Source organism: Wasmannia auropunctata, unplaced genomic scaffold, assembly GCF_000956235.1.
Source record: "Wasmannia auropunctata unplaced genomic scaffold, wasmannia.A_1.0 LD336076.1, whole genome shotgun sequence".
In the NCBI taxonomy this organism is placed as follows: Eukaryota; Metazoa; Arthropoda; class Insecta; order Hymenoptera; family Formicidae; genus Wasmannia; species Wasmannia auropunctata.
In genome coordinates, this window is record NW_012026814.1 from 2,850,407 (window position 1) to 2,872,477 (window position 22,071).

Genomic DNA, 22,071 nt, shown 5'->3' on the forward strand with positions numbered 1-22,071 from the left:
GAAATCGTATACAACGATTGGCGTGTACCGTTCTCTATCGGGATTCTCAATCAGTTATCCTGCTCAAAGGACTCAAGCAGATTACGCACCGAATATCCTGTTAATCTCATTAAATTCAGTTCCGCGCGCAATCACTCCGCGCGATCTACTACAATAGATTCGATCAAGCAATTAAGTACTTGATAATTGTCGTGCAGATACGATTTATTTAGCACGTTTCGACTAATATATGGTATAATATAATGGAACATATGTATATATATATATATATATATATATATATATATATTCCATTATATCATAGTCGTATTTTTAATATTAAATTAATTTCGTATTTCTCTCAACGATGCACGCTTATAAATACATTGATGATTTAATGTTTTAATCGACATTAATATTCTTAAATGTGTCTCAGTGTATAATACTATTATATAAACGTATAATTATTGAATAATTCGAACAAATGTATAAAATTATTAGTTGACTTTTATTCAAATCGTCCATTATCAAAACTAAACGGTTCTCCATCTATACTTTTAATATTCCACAAGCAGTAAACTGCATTAAATGCAGTCCTGTCCGTTATTTACATATTTAATTAAAGGAAATTTCCAATGCTTTGTACGCGAAGAGAAGATTTGTATCTCTAATTAATATCGAAGTCTCTTTGATGCGGAGGATTATCACTAAGCATATTGAGCATTCATAACGAAGAAAGCCGTCTTGACACCGATGCAATCAACCGCATCCATCCTCTGAAAGTCAATCGAGTATACGCGGCGCAATTACTAGCAATTAAACTTAAAAAAAAAAACAGAATATTCAAATATAAAGAATATATCCGGCTACTCTTACAAGTCTGTCTGCCAAAGGAAGGGCAAATAATTAAATAACCGTAAATTGTTGATATGTCATATTCGATTTTATATGCAAATGGATTCGAGATGTAATGCGCCTACATGAATATTACAATAAAATTTCCCTTTCTCAATATCCTAGTAACCCCGGGGGAAAATCCAATCAAACTATGCGATAGGGGATTAGCGACTGAAATATGCCCTTTATTATTGGAATCACAACGAGAAGATAAAAGAAAGAGGCGCCATTCTAAACGTGCAGCGAAATAGAAACCTCAGATTTATATTTCATTAATCATCCTTCCGAATCACGGATTACTACCGGATATCCGCGCCGGTTTTCAGAATCGTGACCATGCAAAATGCCGAACTAAGTCGCCGTTTTAAGTCCTCAAGTGCTTTTTATACGATAAGCATGCCGTTTCCGCAGAAGGAGGAGAGACGGTATTATTCCGGGATAGAATCGAACGAATCGTTATCTTCTACGTAAGGATAATGACCTCCCCCCCTCTCCCCCTTACAGTCGGCGCCGATAGTGCCTCCCCTTTCATAGAGAACAAACTGTTATTCCTTCGTGACAATGTACTTAAAGCGTCGTCGATTGTACCTCGATAAAGAAAGGATTCAAACGGCGACTTCCGTCATCTTTCAGTTTTCTCTCGTTTAACCCCTTTCCGTTTCTTCGATAGCTAAAGGCATTCCGTTTTTCGCGTAAATGCTCGCTTTTACCGGAAATTCGATTTATATTGAACTACTTATACATCGATTCGATTAAGCTATGCGGCGCACGGCTCGCCGCTTTCCCATTACCATGATCGCAAATAGCACCGTTTCACAAAGAGAAACTCCTTTTCTTACGGAGAATCATATATAATCAATCGTTTTTTTTTAAAGAAAAAAAAAGTTCAAAATTATTTTTTAGTTTTACAGAAAATAAATTTACTTTTCTAATTTCTAATCTATGTGCGTCAAGATAGTACACTTTCATGTTTTGAAAAATGAAAAGTTTTACAAAAAAACTTGTGAAATGCAACTGTATGTTTATATTGCAACTTTTTATTGGAAGATGAATCCAAAATTTGACATCAAACTAATTATTTATATCGATTCGAAAAATTGTCATATTAATTTGTAGTATTTTATCTAACACCTCATATAATCTTTAGGTGCATGCTTGAATGGTGAATTTCCTCTTGAAAGGGCAAAATTTTAATTTACTTTTTATGATATGTTTCTGTGCCCGGTCAATTAACTGTACGGTTAATTCGGTATCAACGCGTGTCGAGTGGACGTCCTCGATGTTATATTAATGCGCGTCTTTAAGGCCGATCAATCCTGTTTTCAGCGATCACCCCTTTCGTCTGAGGCTTTGCCGCTGAGGTTGCGGCGAGGTAGACGCGTGTCGCACAGGTGTATAGGTGACACAGCACTTCAGGTTGCGCCCCAGTGCGGCATGTAGCCGGCCGCACGCGTATGGCCAGAGGTGGTTATATGGGTCGCACAACAGTCACTTGAGATTAATTACCAAGTGCATCGTTAGAGATAACGCGACGAAGGCTGGCGGCGGTTAAGTGAAGCGACGGTACCCAGATACGACGTTAAATTGAACCTTTCGTCGCCGCTGATTCCTGCAATGCCGCCGCCAACCGCACCGGCCCGGCCCCGACCCGAGCCGGGGGTGCAAGCCGGTACAATATGCGTACTTGCCTAAAAGCAATTACTGCCGACGTGCACACGTACACACACGTATGAATACATGCACGGGCACACACGTGTGCACTTGACGATAGCGCGCGATATAATATTGTTCGGAGAGCATCTCGTTCATATTGGCTTCGTCAAACCCGTAGCGGGACACGAGCGAAAGACGATGTCTGATGTTAATCTCGGTGCGCGGTTGCTGAATATCATTATGGGTTATGGCACCGAGCTGTCCCAAGTTAATAGCTTGGACCAACTGTTTGAAAAAAAAATATAGAACAAACGTATAACAAAGAACGACGACAAAATCTATATAGATTATTTGTGTCAGTGAATATATGAGTTTTTCAATATATTCAAAATGTATTTAATGTAGAGTTTTAATACATTTAAATATATTTTTTTTTTATTAAAATGATAGTTCACTCAAGTGATCTTATAATAATTTTCTTTAATATTTTTCTTTCATTTCTAATAAGGACCTTTGAGAAGTCGTAGCATTTAACAATATTCCTTAAGCGGATATTCCACTAGTGCATCTACCTCACTAACCTTTGGAAAATAAAACAGACGTTCGCGCAGTTCCATTAAAGTCGCGTAAAAATAACATTCCGCGACGGGAGGATAACTTAAGCGAGGCAATGCCGTTTCTCCAATGGTGATCCTCCCCTGCTACTTTTTAAAGCAGAAAGATTAGTTTCGAGAATCGCAGAAAATTTACGGCAGATGATTCCTGTTGATTTCTTCAGCAGGAAACTGTTATATTGTCCGTACTGTCGTGCGTCACGTTGTTACAAAGAAAACTGATATTGCAAATGTGCAATTATAAATGATACAATAGTAGCAAAACATTCTATACATTTACTCTGGTATTCACGCATCATTATGGGAAGATAATTTATGAAACCATTACCGGAAATTCCTCAGCATTACATTCTCAATGAAATTTCAATTTACATAGGTAGAAACTGGTATTCGTAGGGTGATTCAAATCCGCGCTCGCTCGGGGAGACGCAACCCCTCCGATTGATCCTTCCCAGTGATCTTTCGGCTGACGGAAAATTCGCGGAATTCCGGGCTCTTCCAGCCTTTTGTCGTTTCTACGAAGGAAAGTCTCGATTTTATTGTCGCTGCTCCGCAGGTGGGATGGCTACGTGCCGAGGATCAGACGATACTGTCGATGGGGGATCGCAAGGTCATCCAGTCGACGCGATTCTTTGTCACCCTGGAGAACGCCAAGACGAAGAACCAGACGCAATCGCGGGAGGACGAGGAGGCCACTTGGCAGCTGCATATTCGGGGGCTGAAGGAGGCCGATCGTGGCTGCTACATGTGCCAACTCAACACCAAGCCCATGTTAAGCCAGCTGGGATGCGTGGACGTCCTAGGTATGCCTAATTGCACGCGTTACGTCGCATTCCGACCGACCGGCCAGGTTTGCGGCTGTTGGCAGAGACGTCACGTACGCACGCACGCTGCACGCATCGCATCGCGCGTTTCGATTAGGCCGGGGCCGGGGGGGGCTTTAGGGGCCGGAAAATATGCGTGCCTCGCCGCTGGAGCGGCGCGTTTGAATAGGCCGCCGCACACACGCACGTGGCACACGTGCATCAGGATATCGCGCAATACGGAGAGATCTCTCGTTACGCGTGTTCATGCAGGATGATGATGATGACATGGAGCACAATGCGTAAACTGAGCAGTCGCAGTGCTATGCGCTCAGTAATTCATGCGGTTGAAAGATATATTCCAAGAGATCGACGTTAATTCCATTTAGAAAGAGACGTTTTCAAATCTCGGTCTCCAAATATCAGATCCTTTCTTTTTTAATTCCACCCGTTAAATAATTTGGCATGTCCGCCGTGAGTGAGTTATTCCTGCTAACTTAATTTGTAACACGCGTTTCCTTCCCCGGGAAGGAGGATGTAATATCGATTCGAGGGAGTTAGTTTACAAGGAGCATTATCGGTCATATAAGAAACGCTAACGGCTGCGCTTTAATTTATAGTTTAATTAAACGCGATAACAAAGTTCGAAAGTCTACCCGGCAGAAAGTCTATCGGCGTTCGCTGACTGCGTCAGCTGATGGATGCTCATACTTTGTAGTTCGCACGCAAACGTCGAACTAAAAACTGTTTCTATCAAATTTACATTATTTTCTTTTAACGCTAATTATTACATCAGCGTAACACGCGCAACTTTAATATTTACTCTGCCCCGGTTTATACGTCGGTAATATCCTAGCTAGACGAACCTTTCCCCGAAGCCACCTCAATTTCGACGTTAAGAGACGCGCGCAGCACACTCGTTGTATTCCGTATTACGGCGTCGTAATACACAATTTCACTTTTATATCGCGCCGACGAACCGGCTCGCGAATAATATCGTCTACTTTGTGCGTGAGGGCAGAATGGGCCAAAGGACGAAGCCGGGAATGCGTTCCATCACGTGCGTGCGTGCCCGGTTCGGACACCAAAAAGCGTGCAAAAAATCTCTCGCTGCCGAATGGAATGAAATTCCTTTACGTAGAAACACGAGAAAATGTCATCTCCCTTTTCTCTCTCTCTCTCTCTTGTCGTTCGATTCGTGTACGCAGAGTACGTTATACCCGCGACATACTTGTTCAGCTTTTGGATCATTGTAATTGAAACGAATCGAACGGGCTCCGCGAATTGGATGGAATTCCATTAGGCAAGCCGTTCCCCGGGAAGGAATGTCCCGCCGATATTTCATTTCCGTCGAGTGTGACGGGAATGATTTTGAGATGATTTTTCGATCGTCTTCGCCAAGACGTCGGCAGCGACGTCTGGGTTAAATCGTGTTAGAAACGACGGCAATACCCGATTCTTTATGGCCCGCCTGCACGTACCCGCCAGTCTTCGTCCGCGACGTTCCCTTCCGCAGGTCGGAAGGAGGCGCGCCCCGAAAGAGACTCATATGAAGATATATTGTTTCGCGTGGCACGCGATTTCGATCCTCCATTCGTAAATTGTTTCTTAGACAACGGCGGGCGTGACATCGGGTGAAATTGCGTCATAATCCTCGGACACGTGTTGAATTTGTGATAGATGGGCGCGCGTGCGGTATCGGGAAATTCGTTCCGCGAAGGCTTTACGCGGGTATAACGATCGGTGTACTTTACATTTCGCGTACACACAATGCAGTTTAGGAAACGTGCTTGTTACTCGACTGTTTTACTATTCTTTTGTTATCGAGCTTTACACCGTTCCCAGCAGTCCGATATAGTAGCAAAATGAAATGAATTATGGTATATGAAATATTAATTTAAGAGTTTCGCGATCGTTTTTTTTTTAAGTACAATTAAAATTTATGCGAAATTAATTTTACGTATTGCAGTTTACGGAATGCCAGTTACCAGATGGTTTATTTGGAAAAAACATACCAGTAAAACAGGAGATTAATTTTACAGAGGATACGCATAAGGAGTTACGTCGGTGGAAACATTCTTGTTTCGCAGCCATAAATTTTTGACAACGTGTTCTTCGCGGTCTTTGTAATTCACTGTGATATATGTGTTGTGTGGATTAGATAGTAGATACAACTATTCGTGAAATAATTCTTTCTTATCGCGGACTGATACTTTTTGCGCAGCTTATTTCACTTTATCTTATTTCGTTGCATATTTCACTTTAGCTTTATTTTAACGTAGATATTTGCATAGGAACAACACTTGTATTCTCGTATCTTTCTCAATGCCGAGCTCGGAGGGACGATCGTATCGCTGCGCGTCAAATAAAAGATATATAATACCTTTGTGTCAATTTTGAATTAAATAGATCAGAGAATGCAGATCAGCACATACAGCACGCAAAAAACTTTTCAAACTTTATTTTAAGTCCGTTATTTTAGTTCGAAATGGTAAATATAAATTTTTCGATGCACAGTAAATATAAATTTTTCGATGCAGAGTTGTGTGTTTAATTTAAACACGATTCTATATAAACGCGTTATTATTGCACACCCGATGAAACATTATCCGATCTTTTTATTCCAGTGCCACCCGATATTCTGAGTTCTGGCACCTCGGACGGCGAGGTCTCCGTTCTCGAGGGCGAGAACGCCACGTTGTCGTGCAAGGCGTCCGGACGGCCGCCGCCTCGCGTGTTTTGGCGACGCGAGAAAAGTGATTTCATTCTCATGAGGGGTGTTCACGATGTTCCGTTGATACAAGGTAAGATATCGCACCAAGACATGGGATTGTCATTTCGCCCATCTACATAATCGTTATAACAATGTGCCTCGTTACATCGAAACGCGCGTTTGTTCCGGAATGAAGTGTCTCTCCGCGAGGAAAGCCGCACAACGAGAATTAATTATTCCCGTTCCTATTTACATCGTATAACTAGTGTGGATTCAAATGTGTATTAATTATAGTTGGGTTTATGCTCAATCGATGACAGAAAGATATTTTTATTCAGAATTTAGAAACCTCTTGCTTGCCTTTTTAGAGGAATCTATAATTCGAACACGTTACAAAGCTCTGAAAAACATAATGAATAAATCCCCCCGAGGTACATAAAATCCGTATAAAAAATTAGAAAAAAATCTCAACCTTTAATATCTTCGCAAACGTTTTAATACCTTTGCTTTCGCGCCATTAGAATAATCCCGGTAATCCGACGTGTCTCAATCAAATAGTCGGGCGTTTTAAAGGGATATGAAGACATCGTAAATTCGCACACGTAGGTGATCCCGATCGAAAGCAATTACGGCGGAACACGTTCCATCGAATAGAGATTAGTTTGTCCGCAATGACTTTCAATATCCTTCGGGCACGTCGAGTTCCGGTGCATTTCGCAAGACACCTCGTGCTCCAGGAATTTTGTGCAGTCGCGGTGGATCGCGCGCGCCGCGAATATATCGACCGGTTTGAAAGAAATACTTGCAACATCATGCGAATGCCAGCGACTCGCGCGAAATTAAACGAGTGTGCTTGTACAAACCATTGACGTTCAATTGAAATGATTGACATCGTGCTAGAGAAACAAATTTTAGCAATCAATCGATTTCCGATATAGCTCGATGCATCCCGAAGGATGTGTAACGCATAATACATATTTTTAGTAATTTTTTTTTACAGTGCTTTTCAATGAAAGGCTTTATAAATTCATTGTAAATATTTCATTTATCAGATTATATAGTTTTCGATGCTTTGTGACATTATTTGTCCTTGTTATAGATTGACCGCGACATGTAAAATATATATGTAATTTATTCTGATTTTTTATAGAAGAAGAATTTGCATAAATAACTATATCAATATTTGTCTTTTACTGAATGATATTAATGTACTGCAACATAGAAAAACAGTATAATACTCTGTATTCAGTTATATAATATACTACTGTTAATAATAATAATAATAATACCATTAATTACATTAATTCATTGCTAATATAACGAAAATTATTGCATTCTTCTAGATATAATTTGCTTTTCCAAAATATCACGTTATTTGATTAACAATTAACGAAAATCTGGAGCGCAATAATTAAATTACGAAATAAAAAGAAAACAGTTATTTCCGTGTCCGATAATAGCAATCAAACATGCGACAATTATTAATTTAATACAAGTGAGTGCGAGCGCTACACGAATTCGCCGGCTGTCAGAGCAAATCAACGCATCTTGTATTTTTGATCGATCTTATTAAACTTCTGACACATTTTATCGCGAATACGGAACGACACATTCCACATGTGATTTATGTCGGCCGTTCATTCGATAATAATATGATTCATTATCTTTCAGTTATATTTGAAAAGCGCCTATTGCATGCGCACGCTAATGCAATTCTTCATTGGATAATGGAAATTGTAAACGCGTAGTATAGAAATATGAATTTTCAAAATTTCGTTATCACTTTTAGGTTTTGGTGATAAACGGTATTTCTATAGGATACCTTATACAACCGTACGACTCCCGCGACATTGAAAATTCTTCTAATTAACTAGATTAATTAATCGTTGCCACTTATGAGTCATAATCTCTAATAACACTTCTACTCGTTTCATACGATCATCGATCATCGTTTTCATCAATCATGCTAAAATGTAAATATTGTGGCAAGCTTTGTTAATACAACGGCAATAAATCTTAAAAATTTCATATCTACGTCTTTAAATTTAATAAAAAAATGAAATGGAAATTAAATTTTTAATTGAGCTTCAAGTTAACGCGTTTCTTAAAGCAGAAATATTAACGGGACCAATGGTAATAAATCCCAGCGACAAATTTTGCTACAAATTCATATTCTGCTTATCGTTGCGTGCCCCGAAGGCGTATTTCGCGAATAATTACTCAGGCCACGTTAACACGTCGGCTTATATGGTCGACGAGGGAGCAGCTTTCAGCGAGATATTCATACAACGTACGATTTTCTAGTGGACAACCTGTCGGGCGAGAGGCTAGAATTAACCAGGGTAGACAGGAGGCAAATGGGGGCTTATCTTTGCATAGCTAGAAACGAAGTGCCTCCGGCGGTCAGCAAGAGGGTTAATCTAAAAGTAAATTGTAAGTACTAGAAAACAATTTATAACATTTAATTATATCCAACATTGTCAAATTGAGATTGAAATCAATTGATAGACAGACAAGTCCGTTTATCCAATTTAATGATAATTTCTGTAACAATAACAGAAAATATACTTCAATAACATTACTATGCGCCATCATGCCGTCACGGGAGATCAATCGTTTAAAAAAAAAAAACACAACTTTTATTTGCATTACCGGAAAAAATAAAAAATTAAATGAAACATAGCACACATGCTGAAATCACAGCACCCTCTCTCATTTCTTTTACCATTCCAGTCCCTCCTAGCGCAAAAGCGCCCAATCAGCTGCTCAGTTCACCCCTGGATACAAACGTGTCGCTAATCTGCTTAATCGAGGCTTATCCCAAGACGATTAACTTGTGGATGCGGAAGGAGCAAGTTATCATGAGCGGGTATGTGCCGAGACAATATTGACAGTTTGGTCTACCGATCCTCGGGCTCCTAGTTCGAATCCGTTGTACGACAATCTCCACGGCGATAAGAGGCAAAACGTTCCGTATTGCTTTTTGCTAAATCGCTCCTGACCTCGGTCACCGTGATTCCGGATATCGATCGCCGGACGGCGATCCGGTTATACTAACGAGACGTCGAATAACGGAATCTATTCTCCCTATCGTGAACGTTAAACGTAAGTGATATGTCAATGCAGGGGCAGATACGAAATCGACGAGTTAGGGGACCCCGACGAGGAATGGAAGACGACGATCGTGTTGAAGATAAGACGCTTGGAGAAAACGGATTTGGGTGAATACACGTGCTCAGCCTCCTCAAGCATGGGAAAAGCCGAGGCGACTCTCAGGGTGTACGGTGAGTATTCGACACATACACAAGACCGAATAAATACGTCATTCCTTGACGACAATCAGATAAGAAACGTTATATTAAATTTGCGCTCAATAGAAATTCTTCCAATAAAAATATAATTGTCATTGGCGCGTAGCATTATTTTTAATGCACACAATAATATAATATAAAAATAATGTAAAATTTCAAGTATTATTCGAGATAGTATTGTAATTCGCTATTCTTTTCGATCGCAAAAAGAAGAATATTTAACTGTTCTTAACAGTATATTTTCGGATCTTCATACATGTGTGATACATTTAAATTTATTATTGCCGACGGTATAGATAAAGACTAAAAACACGATAGATTCTAAAAATAAAAAAATAAAAAAAAAAGAGACACGTCCGAAAAGTGAAGCGTCTGGTTTACCCTGTCCATGATTCATGTGGATATTTTCAGAGATCGAGCGCGTAACCGTGCCCAATCGCGTCACCTCGACCAACTGGAAGCAGCGACTGAACCGAGGCAAGTCAAAGCCCGGGCAAGGGACGATGGTCAATCGGGTCTATCAGCAGGTGAGCACGCCGGCGATGCAGAAGAGCACCGCGCGATTGGTTTACAACAGGTACGCGACCACGTCGACCACCGCGGATCCGCGCGCGCCCTTAATCAAGGACCAGGGTAACGCCTTTAAGCATAACAACCGCAACGACAACCAGCAGAATCTCAAGGATCGCAGCGTCGCGAACGCGATCATCGCCAGCAAGCGGATCGTCCTGCCGCTCTGTCTCATATTGTTCTCGACAGTGCGATAAGACGTGAGGTGACGGGAACTACGTGAACGACGACGACGACGACGACGATGGATACCCCTTCGCGAAAGGAATTACTCCGTGAGCCAGCATGGAATTGCGTTCATCGATCGGACGAAAAGAGACGAGGGAAGCGAAAGAAGTCTCGCGAACGAAAAACGCGGGGCGGGAAAGGGGGGAGGGGGGGTAACAATTCTCAGACAACGACGACGAGGGGCTGATGGAAGAACTTGTGCCGTTTAATTAGCCAGATCAACATTCTTAGCAGCACGAGGAAAGATCGAAAGGCAAGCGAACGCTTGGACGCTTTTACAGGGTAAGATCGTAGGGAAGCGAACACTTGGTCGCATGGCTAGGTGGGAAACGAGAGGGAAAGGGGGGAAGGAAGAAAGAGTCTGATCCGTTAATGCGAGCGAATGTTGCCCGAGATAACCGCTGCGGATTTTTACGGAAAGACGCTTACGAATGTATTTTTTATGACCCTTTTATCCGTTGCTAACGTGCGAAAAGTTCGGGGATGAAACGTGCTCTCTTTGGTTTGGAGATTAAATATATAATATCATCCGGATAATTTTAATTCTCGAACAGCAGCACACTTAGTATAGTTTATTCCAAGCCGTACTAAAATTTTACATTTATTTGTATTCTAAAATAAACTTTTATCATTCAATTTTAATTGTGTTATACCCACAAACTTATTTGTTTTTCATATTAAAATATAAATAAATAATAAAAATAAATGAAAAAATTCAATTGACACTTAATTACTGAATAAAAAAAAAAAAATAGAAGCTTCAGGCATCGCTGGCTGTTTGAGAGTTAAAAATACGAGGGAGAGATTTTTATTATTCAATTCATGAAGTTCAAAACGAGTGATTATTCCTCTTTCTTTTTGTGAGATTAATAGGTAATAACTTGGAGTGATTTTATAACGTTAGCGTTAAAAGCCTTATATATGCAGGGTGTCTATCTGAAATGGAGCTGTCACTGCCGTTGCCGACCCGCAGAGAGTTTAATCGCTTGCGAATCGCAATCTTGATGTGCATATGTAATCTCGTAACGACAGTGACGACTCAGTTAAAGTGAACATCCGTTACGTTGCCATTGTAATACGTCTTCATCGATGAATCACACGAACTTTCCGAGCAAATGTGCGATCGTACCCAAACGCAGACAAATAATTAGCATACTAATTTGTATGTAAGAGATAAGACGATAAATATCTTTGTTTATTGTGATGTGAGAGAGAGAGAGAGAGAGAGAGAGCGAATCAATATTATACTTGGCATCATAGCGAGCGTTATCACGTCATATCCGAAAAATAAGATCCATATCTGTAGCACATATATTAGCATACCGAACACTTTAGGGAAATATTATAGGTCACTTCGGTTATTTTATGTATTTTTTTAAATTATACTTGTAGAGAAAACAAATACTGTACCTTATATAATATATGTCGGTAACGGAGCAAAGACCACGTTATAGGTGTAGCATAAGTGGTTAAACGCGAGGGGATGACCGATGTATATCGCTTTTTAAATAAAACGCGTTAAATTAAACTCGGCTTTGCCAGTTTTTGTATAAGATACTCTCGGCTATCATCTCGAGAACTGCACATGTGCATTGATGATACATGTATATGATGGCGTAGGTAATATGTGTACGTTATGTATAAAAATACGAGAAGTTGACAGCAAATGATCTTATAATTTCTAGCAATATCACGAAGATCATTCAGTTAATGTTCCTCGCAAAAACTGTGAAGCATATCTTGCTCTGTAATTAAGACAGCTGTGTAAAGCGATATCAGCAATGTTCAACTCGGAGTGTAATATTAAAGTTGAGAGATAAAAGTTGATTCGACGATCTTAAATAATGCTATAATTGTCCATCGATATGGAGTACAAGTCTTAGTTACATCACGTGGTTTTACTGTCACCGGAGAAGGTAGCATATCCCACACAGAGCAAAAAATGTGTTAAATGTACCTATCTAACGAACCTTGTATATCACAGAATGCTCAATATAATAACTTTACAATAACTATATTAAAAGAATGTTGTTGTTTATAGGACGAAAAAAATATATTATGAGAATACAATGAGAAAATGTGCTCAAATTGGATGATATGGCTTTGAAGAGGGGGAGGGGGGGGGGAATAACGTGTTGACAAATAAAAAGAAAAAAAAACTATTAACTATTGCATTTAGCAGTGAACGTTCGTTTTGACTTTAAGTCTAGCTTAAACGAGTGTATTTTTTATGTATTATTGAAACGACAAATATAGCTGTTTGTCGACAAACGGATATCAAAACTGCCCCTTTTATTTTCTCATATCTCGGACCTTATAGATACATAAATATATATATATTAAGGTATAATTTTGGAATACACACCAAATGCATTGGTCCAAATGACCCAGGTAGGAATGTTACGACCAAAATAAAATACTAAAGGCCATACAGACGCAACAGAAAGCCACATACGGGCTCTTTCTCTCCCCAATCCTAGCACATTTCCAAAAAGTACCCTGGAAACTAAAATTACGAGCTCATTAAATATATACACGTAATATATGAGTATATATAACGGTGAGATGCTTAACGAAAAGTGTTTACATACCCAACCTTTCCCAGCCGCTTGTCAAACAAATTCGGCGCGAGCGATCTGATGTAAGTACAGGTGCATATTAGCAACAATATTACAGTCAGCAGGCTCTGAAAATTAAATATGGCGGACTGCCAAAAAAAAAGAATACATTAATATGTTTAAAAAAACTTTCATTTCTGTAAACTGTGAACTGTTTGTAAAGCCCCATCTACATAAGTCGCAAACGCACAACGCGAACGCAAATGCGGAGAAAAAAAAAGAACAAAACGTCAAATCAAAAAATAAAAGAAAAGAAAGAGAGAAACGTCCGCGTTTGCGTTTGCGTTTTGCATTTGCGACTTATGTAGATGGGGCTTAATGTCGAATGAATGTGCGCGTCATGCAATAACATGCTTATCTAATTAAATTGATAAAACGGAATCTTAATCGCTATATCCTGTGCAATAGATATTTTTTTCCGTATAATGCCTTTTGCAATTCGGATATTTTAGCTTCGCTGATGTTGAAAATTGGCAAACGTCAATGACGTTGTAGGTTACACGGTCCATTTCAATATCAGTCACAGTGCACCCGGAATGTATGCAATTACCATAATGTGTACGATCGCGCTTGCTCAGTAAACTGCAGGCGGATCAAGCCCGAGAAACCGCAAATAAATTGTTAAAGATTCTTCGGTAAAACGAACGGCGTATCGCACAACATCACTCTCGTGTAGACTGCAGCAGACTGCAGCGTGTACGGCGCACATTAACGACGCGCGCCGCGCAGCTCGAGTGGCGCGGCGTTACGACGGCCGGCGTCGCTACGCGTCCTACTTTTATTTTTTGCGCGTTTATACATTTTCCATGTTTCAAATAACTGATACACGCGCCTTTTATAGTTATATATTTAAAATGTGGAAAGTGCATTTTTTAGATGATTATTACGCAGCTACATACATTTTCTGATATCATCGATAAAATCGTAAAAGGCCGTCTTCTATCCTCTCTGCCGCCGCGCTCATGACGAGTCTGGCGTCCCGATGTGAATTCGCCCTAAAGAGAACCTCGTTCTCCTATTGGACGTGCGGAGTGTCGCGCGCGCCCGCGGACAAATCCGCCATTACAGAGCTTCTAACGTGTTCCGCACCACCACCGGCGGCGGTTGCCCGCCCTGGCAGGGCAGGGGACAACGAAAATAGTGGGGGGAGCGAAGCGAACGGCCTACCGCCGAATGTTTTGCCCTATTGTTCGGGGATGTCGCGAAAAAGGATGGATTTCGAGTATTTTGACTGACTCCGTCCTTGGGCGAGGCGAATTTCCACGCGGTGGCGATGTGCTTTGCGCCCGTCGAGATGGGACTAGTGCACTGCGACGAGCGTGAACTGCGGTAATACCGGTGGAAAAACATCCGAGGAAACCCACGAGCGACTCTTTGTCATGGACATGCAGGCTTCTAATGGTACGCACTTGTTTTCCTACTGCGGCACGACTCGCCCGCGGGCCGCAGCCGACCGTCCGTTCTCACCTCCTCGGCGACGACGACGGCGCGACGTTCCCGGAACGGCCTCCCCGTTTCACTCGCGCATCGAACGCTCGCCGGGGGAACCGTTGAACGCGCGAGAGACACGCGACTGTGCGCGCACGGTTAAAGAAATGGGGGTTAAATGACGAGTACTGTTCGAGACCCAGCGTCGTTTCGCGATCCTGAACGCTGCCTGCGAAAATTTGCGCAAAAAGTCGCGACAAAAGCATGCAGCTCGTCATCTCGATAGTTCTCTCTCTTTCTCTCTCTCTCGCGATCGCGCGATAAGTAGAATACCAGACGCGGAATTACATTCCACGGTCTAGAGATTTTTAAAATTCCATCCGTAATGAGGCTAGGCTTGTTCGCGTTGCTTGAAGTCCTCAAAAAATTTTGCACTAAAAATAAAATAAAATACGCACATTCGGGTGTCGCAAGAGAGAGAGAGAGAGAAGGAAAGACTCTGAATGCAAAAAGTGAATACAAGCCGCACTCCGAGTACAAGCAACGCAAACGGACCTGCAGAACTTGTTCAAAACACACGGGCTGCGTTCCGTTTCACGCATGATGTGCATGATATATATCATGGTATTTTTGTTGTTCATCATGTTAAACAAAGGTGAAAGGATAATCATGCGCATCATGCGTGAAACGTAACGCAGCCACGGTAGTACTTTAAATGCTGTAGACTGAATAATCTCTAATTAATGATAATTTGTTCTTCGTGCAGCTCAGTTTCTACATGGAGTGTTGCTCGAATGGAACCTCTTTCATATTCTAAATTTGAAAGTTCCTTTTACGAAAGATAGCGTATACATTTGTCCCTGTGAACAAAATTTATTAGCACAAATTGCTGTGCTAAACGATTCGGCTAAAAGTAACAATTGGTGAATCGTGTGAATGTAGGAATGGATATGTGTATGAATACAGTGTATACTTCCATCCCTGGATTTCCCGAACAACTAGGGATGGTATGGATGGCGGATATGATGATGGGGGAGCCCGCTCACGAGCTCATGCTGGATCCTCGCCAAAATGAGAGCCCATTCTTCTCACACGGTTCAAATCCCTACGAAGATCTTCGAAACCACCTGGCTTCTACCACTATGGTGCGCCTCATACCACAACAGTTCTCAAATGAATGTTCGGAGCCCGACGAAGCGATGGAAGCTGCAGACGCCCATGAGATGGGAGTGAGTTTTGTTTTCTCGCAGATCTAATCAATTTTCATGCGTGTATTCTTAATAGTAATGATTTTTCTCTAATTTTCAAGGATTACGATTCGCAGTCCGAGAGGCCCGAGATAAATGAATATTTGTCATTGGAAGATTACATGGGTGATGAAGAACGAGAGCAAATTGTGAGCAACGCGGCGACTCAGACTACACATGACAATCGCAATCGAAAAATAAAACCCATAAAGCATCCAGGACTTGTTTTAAAAACGCCAATTGCTTATCAGCCTCATACTGATTTAAATTTTATTCCTATTCGCAAAGATGGTATAGGTAAGTATGATCATTATGAAGCTAAAATACATGTCTAAACATAGAAAAATACAGTCAGGTAGGAACGGTTAATAAATCGAGCAAATAAGGGTATTAAAATTCAAAACTTTGTTACTTGAAGTGAGAACACGTTTCGACTTGGTTTTTCTCAATCGCAAAAAGTTACATATAAACAAAACAAATTGAATTAAGAAAACAAAAAAATTTAGTAAAAAAAGTACAATACATAAAATAAGAGTTAATAAATACGTTAGACAGAAACTAATAAAAAATAAAACTAGTAAAATCCAGAGATTGCCTCAGCGAAATGTGACAGAGCTGCTTGCTTTGAATTTAATTTGCTTTGAATTTAGAAATATAAGTGTCTTAGATTTCCAAGTTCGAAGCAAGCAGCTTTGTCACATTTCGCTGATGCAATCTCTGAATTTGACTTTTTTAAATTTTAAATTTATGGACATTCACTTTATAATTGACTTTACTCCTTTTTGCATTCGAACGATGAACGAATTTATAGTCATTAATTTTGGACATGGAATGATTTTATCATTCTCTTTTTATATTATATCTTTTAATTTTTATCCTAACAACGGGATTTGCGTCTGCGCTGTAAATTTAACTCTTATTAGTTTTGCTTCTGTCCAATGTATTTATTGACTCTTATTTTATGTAATTTTTTTGATTGTCTTCATTTATTGTTTTCTTAATGTAATTTCTTTCGTTTATATGTAACTTTTTGCGGTTGAGGAAGACCAAGTAAGGTCGAAACGTTCTCTTACTTCATGTAATAAAGTTTTGAATTTTAATTGGGGTTTTTAGTGTTGTATCACCGGTTGGTGATTTTGCGCCTTCAACCTATACAGAGAGGTTATATGACGCTTTTGAATTTTAATTTAAGCAAATAAGGTTAAGTTTAAAATAAACCTAACCTTATTTGCTCAATTTGTTGGCCGTTCCTCCCTGACTTTTTTTTTAATTATTTCGAGCAAAAAATTATATTTGATAGAAAAATAATAATTTACAATTAAAACTACTAAAAAAAAGAAATAGAAAGACTTGAACAACTATTAAATTAACTTGATCATTTATATTTTCCTGCCATAAAAAAATTGCTGCATTGAAACTTTTTATTTAACAGCTGTTTGTGCAAAATGTGGTGCTATTGGAGTAAAACATGCCTTTTATACGAAGGAGCGTAGATTTTGCAGCAGAGCGTGTGCGCGTTCTTCAGAACGCACAACGCCTACTGCAGACTCCACTTATAGTCCATCTCACTCGATGGATCAGCTAATATCTACGAATCAAATGTCCTCTGTTGAAACAAAACCGACGGATGTAAGTTAATACTGAATTTACAGAAAATGTGTGAGAGCTATTCTGTATATTCTTATTATATAAACGTTTCAATTTCTTAGATTGTAAAAGAAGAAGTAGATGTTAAGGAATCCATCGAAGCAGAAAAAGACAAAGTTAAATTAGAACCAGTAATGCCAGAGGATTTACCAGTTAGAAGAAAGAGAACAGCGGAAATGGCAGGTTCTTACGACTGGACACCACAGCTTGTTGAACACGGATTTTGCGCTGCGCCAGTCTCTTGTTTCAAACATGTTAGTTATTTCTCTAAGAGGCTTTGATTTGTTTTTCACACTTGTAGTTTCACAGATTCTCGTTATATCATTGACTTTGTTTAGGCTCCCATATCAGAGATTTGGGATAATATCACGGTGGGTATGAAAGTGGAAGTAGAAAATACCGACTGTGACGAAGTGTGTGAGGCTTTCCCAGATTCGTTTTGGGTCGCGACTGTATTACGTATATGCGGATACAGAGCTCTGTTAAGGTACGAAGGTTTCGGGCACAATGCAGACAAAGATTTTTGGGTATCCCTTTGCTCTAATGATATTCATCCCGTTGGTTGGTGTGCTACAATTGGAAAACCTCTTATTCCACCTAACAGTACGTAACCGAAATTATTTACAACAGAATCGATAATGCACGATTGAATAGGAAATAAGATTCGTTGAAAAGTATTAATTTTGGAGTGCGCGCGGGAAAATTTATCGGCATTGATTAATATTAATTTTTTCAGCGATCGCAAACAAGTACAAAGATTGGAAGGATTTTTTGATGAGGCGATTAACCGGTGCGAGGACGTTGCCAACAAATTTCTACAACAAAGTGAACGACAGCATGAAATCTCGTTTTCGATGTGGTCTCCATTTAGAAGTGGTAGATAAAAACAGAATCTCGCAGGTGAAAGTGGCAACGATACAGAAGATTGTTGGTAAACGTTTGCACGTGAGATATTACGATTCGCCGCCGGAGGATAACGGGTTTTGGTGCCACGAGGACTCGCCGCTTATACATCCAGTCGGTTGGGCCAGACGAGTGGGACAGACGCTGGATGCATATCCCGAGTACTTGGACCGTATCTCTAAATCAAAGTTATCCGAGGACGATGCGACGGAGAATCTTTTTCATGTGCCAAAGAATCATCACATGCATCTCGCGTACACATTTAAGGAAGGGATGAAAATGGAAGCCATCGACCCGCTCAATCTTTCGGCTATATGCGCGGCGACGGTTATGCACGTTTTGGAAAAGGATTACATTATGATTCGCATCGACAGTTACGACGAAGACGCGAGCGGCGCTGATTGGTTTTGCTATCATTCGTGTTCACCGTGCGTCTTTCCAGTTGGCTTTTGTTCCCAGCACGGTTTACCCTTGACACCGCCAAAGGGGTACGATTCTACCACATTCACATGGGACTCATATCTAACGGAGACCAACAGCATACCTGCTCCTATGCAGTTATTTAATCGGGTAATTTTTTCTAAAATATTTATAAATGCAGCTTGTAATTCTTCATAATTTGCAATTGCGAAATGAACTTTTCATATGTATATCTTCAGGAAATTCCTCAACATGGATTTATCGAAGGAATGAGACTCGAAGCTGCTGATTTAATGGACCCTAGATTAGTTTGTGTTGCTACTATTACCAGGGTGATTGGCAGATTGCTGCGAGTACATTTCGATGGTTGGGAAGACGAGTATGATCAATGGTTAGATTGTCAAAGTCCAGATATTTATCCCGTTGGCTGGTGTGATCTTGTCGACCACAAATTGGAAGGGCCGCGTGTACTTGTAAAAAACACTAGTCCTACTGGTGCGTACCAATTGCGTGCGCATTTATACTCATGTTATCCAATCGTGGAATTATCGGTTGCGACACTTTTTTCATATTTTCTTAGTATATATTTAATATATATATAATATATATTTTATAGGTTAGGTAACTAATCTATAAAATATATATTACATAAAACGCACTAATATTTTGCAAATGCGAACCACGATGGTGTACTATCTTTAGTCTAGAGCCAGTACATACACCAATCGTGTAAAATATTAGTGCGTTTCGAAACCTATTAAAAAAAAAAAAAATGTCAACCAATATGTCCACAATCGTACGTATATTTTTATATTTATGAATATATTCTTGCAGTAAAATCACCAAGAGGCCTTAAACGTAAAGCTAAGAGAAGAATGAAGAAAGGTAGCAAGCTGTCTTGCTCCAAGAATATACTACCTCGTCAGAGCGAACGTATTAGTATGGCTCGCGAACGCGGGCGGGAATTGGAACCTGCTCAAGGAACGAAAGTTGAAAGGCAGCGTTACGTAGAGAGTCTACCGGAGCAGAGGAGCAGAGAGCCGGAAACAGCGCAAGAGCCAGCTGGACCTGACCAAACTTTACCTAGTCCTACTACTGGACAAGGTCAAGCATTGAACGACACGCAGAGCGAAGTACAGAATCCTGCACCACCCAAGGAGAGAACCGCTACGTCATATATTAATGTAGGTATCACATTTCCATGAATGTCTAAGAGTGTATAGTTGGAATTGTAGACTAAATTTTGATTTATCTGCAGGTTACTCCAGCAAGTAATAAATATATACCAAGGCTAGCAGATGGTGTGCAAAGAAGTTCGGAATCTGGTGATCTAGTGCCATCTGAGTGGAACGTCTTTGATGTTGCACAATTTCTTCGAGTTAATGATTGTGCGACGTATTGCGACAATTTCAGTAAGCGTAAAATAGATGGAAAGACATTGCTGACTCTCACTAAGGACCAAATAATAGACCTGACCGGTTTCAAAGTTGGACCTTCTCTAAAGATATTTGATTTAATTCAGCAATTAAAAATCAAAGTAAATCCAGCTCAGGAAAGGTTGAAACTAGGATTGAAGAAATTATTATAACAAAACTAGTATATATAGTTAGCGTTATAAATAAGTTTCATCATTACGCAAATTAGACATGGATTTACAGGTAAGGCATGTGAAATAACGATAATTAAAATTATCTTTAATATAATTTGGTACGTACGTTATTTGTTACGTACTTTACTGATGTACTAAAGAAGTGTTAATAGATTTTTTATAGTTTAAAACGCATAAAATTTAGATGCTGTATGATTTATCATGATTTAAGACTTTTCCATTCTAGAGGACAGTTGGGATTTAATTTTTGATGTCTTAGTTCAGATAAATCATTTTATTTCTTTATTTTAATTTGTACTTCAACTGTAAACAATTCTGAAACTGTAAATGTTACATAAAAATAATTTTCTATATTCTGCATTTATCGATCGCATTGTGTGTAAGTAGAGCTGGCAATAGAAAAGTTTCAATAAGTTCATGTTAAATTTTAATTATTATAATTTATTATAATTCTAAATTGTAATAATTTAAAAAGTAATTTTAGTTTTGATAATAAGAAATAATGCATGCCGTTCTGTATACAAGCGATCAATTTGTTGAGACTTTCCAGATTTTATTTTGACTCTCATTCCATATATGATTTATTTATAAGAATTTTATTGATCCTCTAGCGACATTGTCATTAAAAAAATACGATAATACGAGATTTTTCACTTGTAAAATGGTATTTTTGAGTAAAATTGACTTAAAAAAATTGTTTTTTAAATCGATTTTACTCAAATTATACATTTTTAACAAAACAATTTTTTATTATCAATTTTACTCAAAAATGTTTTACAAGTGAAAAATCTATCGCAACATACTGTATCGATGTATACAAATTTTATTAATCTTCTAAAGACGACATCATCATTAAAAAAAATATGATAGATTTTTTACTTGCAAAACATTTTTGAGTACAATTGATTTAAAAAAAATTGATTTTACTAAAAAATGTTTTGCAAGTAAAAAATCTATCATATTTTTTAATGTCGCTCCTAGAGGATTAATAAAATTTTTATACATTGATACAGTATGTTGCGATAGATTTATCACTTGTAAAACATTTTCGAGTAAAATTGATTTTAAAAAATTGTTTTGTTAAAAATATATAATGTGAGTAAAATCGATTTAAAAAACAATTTTTTTAAAGTCAATTTTACTCAAAAATGTTTTACAAGTGACAAATTTGATAACATATTGTATCAGTGGATATCGACGAATAACTTTTTGGTAGTAAGAAGCATTATATTTTAATGTTCAATATTACATTGCAATTTTCAGTTCTTAAATGTAACTAAATCTGTACAAATTTCGAATTTATCCCGATTTTCATATTAAAGTGAACGTTGCAAATATGCACTAGAGGATTAATATAAATTGTCCATTGTCCAAAGAAATATATCAAGCAAAAATTATGATGTTGAGAACATACGTTATATAATATTCTGA

At 39.0% G+C, this 22,071-nt stretch overlaps 3 protein-coding genes across 5 annotated transcripts in view; 2 read left to right on the forward strand and 1 right to left on the reverse strand.

Annotated features, from left to right (window-relative positions):
• LOC105449284 (lachesin-like) overlaps nt 1-11,424 on the forward strand; it is a 48,693-nt gene extending 37,269 nt beyond the window's left edge. The window contains exons 4-9 of the mRNA XM_011688407.1: nt 3,700-3,946; nt 6,574-6,750; nt 8,964-9,092; nt 9,393-9,528; nt 9,786-9,943; nt 10,382-11,424. Coding sequence (XP_011686709.1) covers nt 3,700-3,946; nt 6,574-6,750; nt 8,964-9,092; nt 9,393-9,528; nt 9,786-9,943; nt 10,382-10,737 — 1,203 coding nt within the window. The 3' untranslated portion in view covers nt 10,738-11,424. The remainder of the gene's footprint in view (nt 1-3,699; nt 3,947-6,573; nt 6,751-8,963; nt 9,093-9,392; nt 9,529-9,785; nt 9,944-10,381) is intronic.
• A 1,549-nt stretch (nt 11,425-12,973) lies between these two features.
• LOC105449288 (protein kish-A) lies at nt 12,974-14,097 on the reverse strand. The gene is made up of 3 exons (XM_011688417.1): nt 13,937-14,097; nt 13,360-13,475; nt 12,974-13,274 (listed from the first exon to the last, which is right to left on the reverse strand). Exons 1-3 carry the CDS (start codon nt 13,937-13,939, stop codon nt 13,169-13,171), a joined length of 225 nt encoding a protein of 74 aa, XP_011686719.1. The 5' UTR covers nt 13,940-14,097; the 3' UTR covers nt 12,974-13,168.
• Nucleotides 14,098-14,515: 418 nt separating this feature from the next.
• LOC105449289 (polycomb protein Sfmbt-like) lies at nt 14,516-21,359 on the forward strand. 3 transcript variants are annotated; one of them, XM_011688418.1, is made up of 10 exons: nt 14,516-14,787; nt 15,757-16,043; nt 16,124-16,358; nt 17,494-17,690; nt 17,771-17,962; nt 18,047-18,311; nt 18,445-19,181; nt 19,271-19,526; nt 19,866-20,215; nt 20,290-21,359. In XM_011688418.1, exons 1-10 carry the CDS (start codon nt 14,766-14,768, stop codon nt 20,617-20,619), a joined length of 2,871 nt encoding a protein of 956 aa, XP_011686720.1. In that variant the 5' UTR covers nt 14,516-14,765; the 3' UTR covers nt 20,620-21,359. The 3 variants fall into 3 exon arrangements, with proteins under 3 accessions (XP_011686720.1, XP_011686721.1, XP_011686722.1); XM_011688419.1 differs by having other exon boundaries at nt 14,613-14,787; nt 15,781-16,043; XM_011688420.1 differs by having other exon boundaries at nt 14,613-14,787; nt 15,817-16,043.
• The last annotated feature ends 712 nt before the right edge of the window (nt 21,360-22,071 follow it).

What these genes read in the sequence shown, in the direction of transcription:
- LOC105449288 (XM_011688417.1), bottom strand. An exon ending in AAGCGGCTGGGAAAGGTTGG is followed by an intron (nt 13,275 to 13,359) that starts GTATGTAAACAC and finishes TCGTAATTTTAG; the next exon opens with TTTCCAGGGTACTTTTTGGA.
- LOC105449289 (XM_011688418.1), top strand. Translation starts at nt 14,766, where the DNA reads ATGGACATGCAGGCTTCTAATG. An exon ending in CTATGCAGTTATTTAATCGG is followed by an intron (nt 19,182 to 19,270) that starts GTAATTTTTTCT and finishes GTATATCTTCAG; the next exon opens with GAAATTCCTCAACATGGATT. An exon ending in CCGCTACGTCATATATTAAT is followed by an intron (nt 20,216 to 20,289) that starts GTAGGTATCACA and finishes ATTTATCTGCAG; the next exon opens with GTTACTCCAGCAAGTAATAA.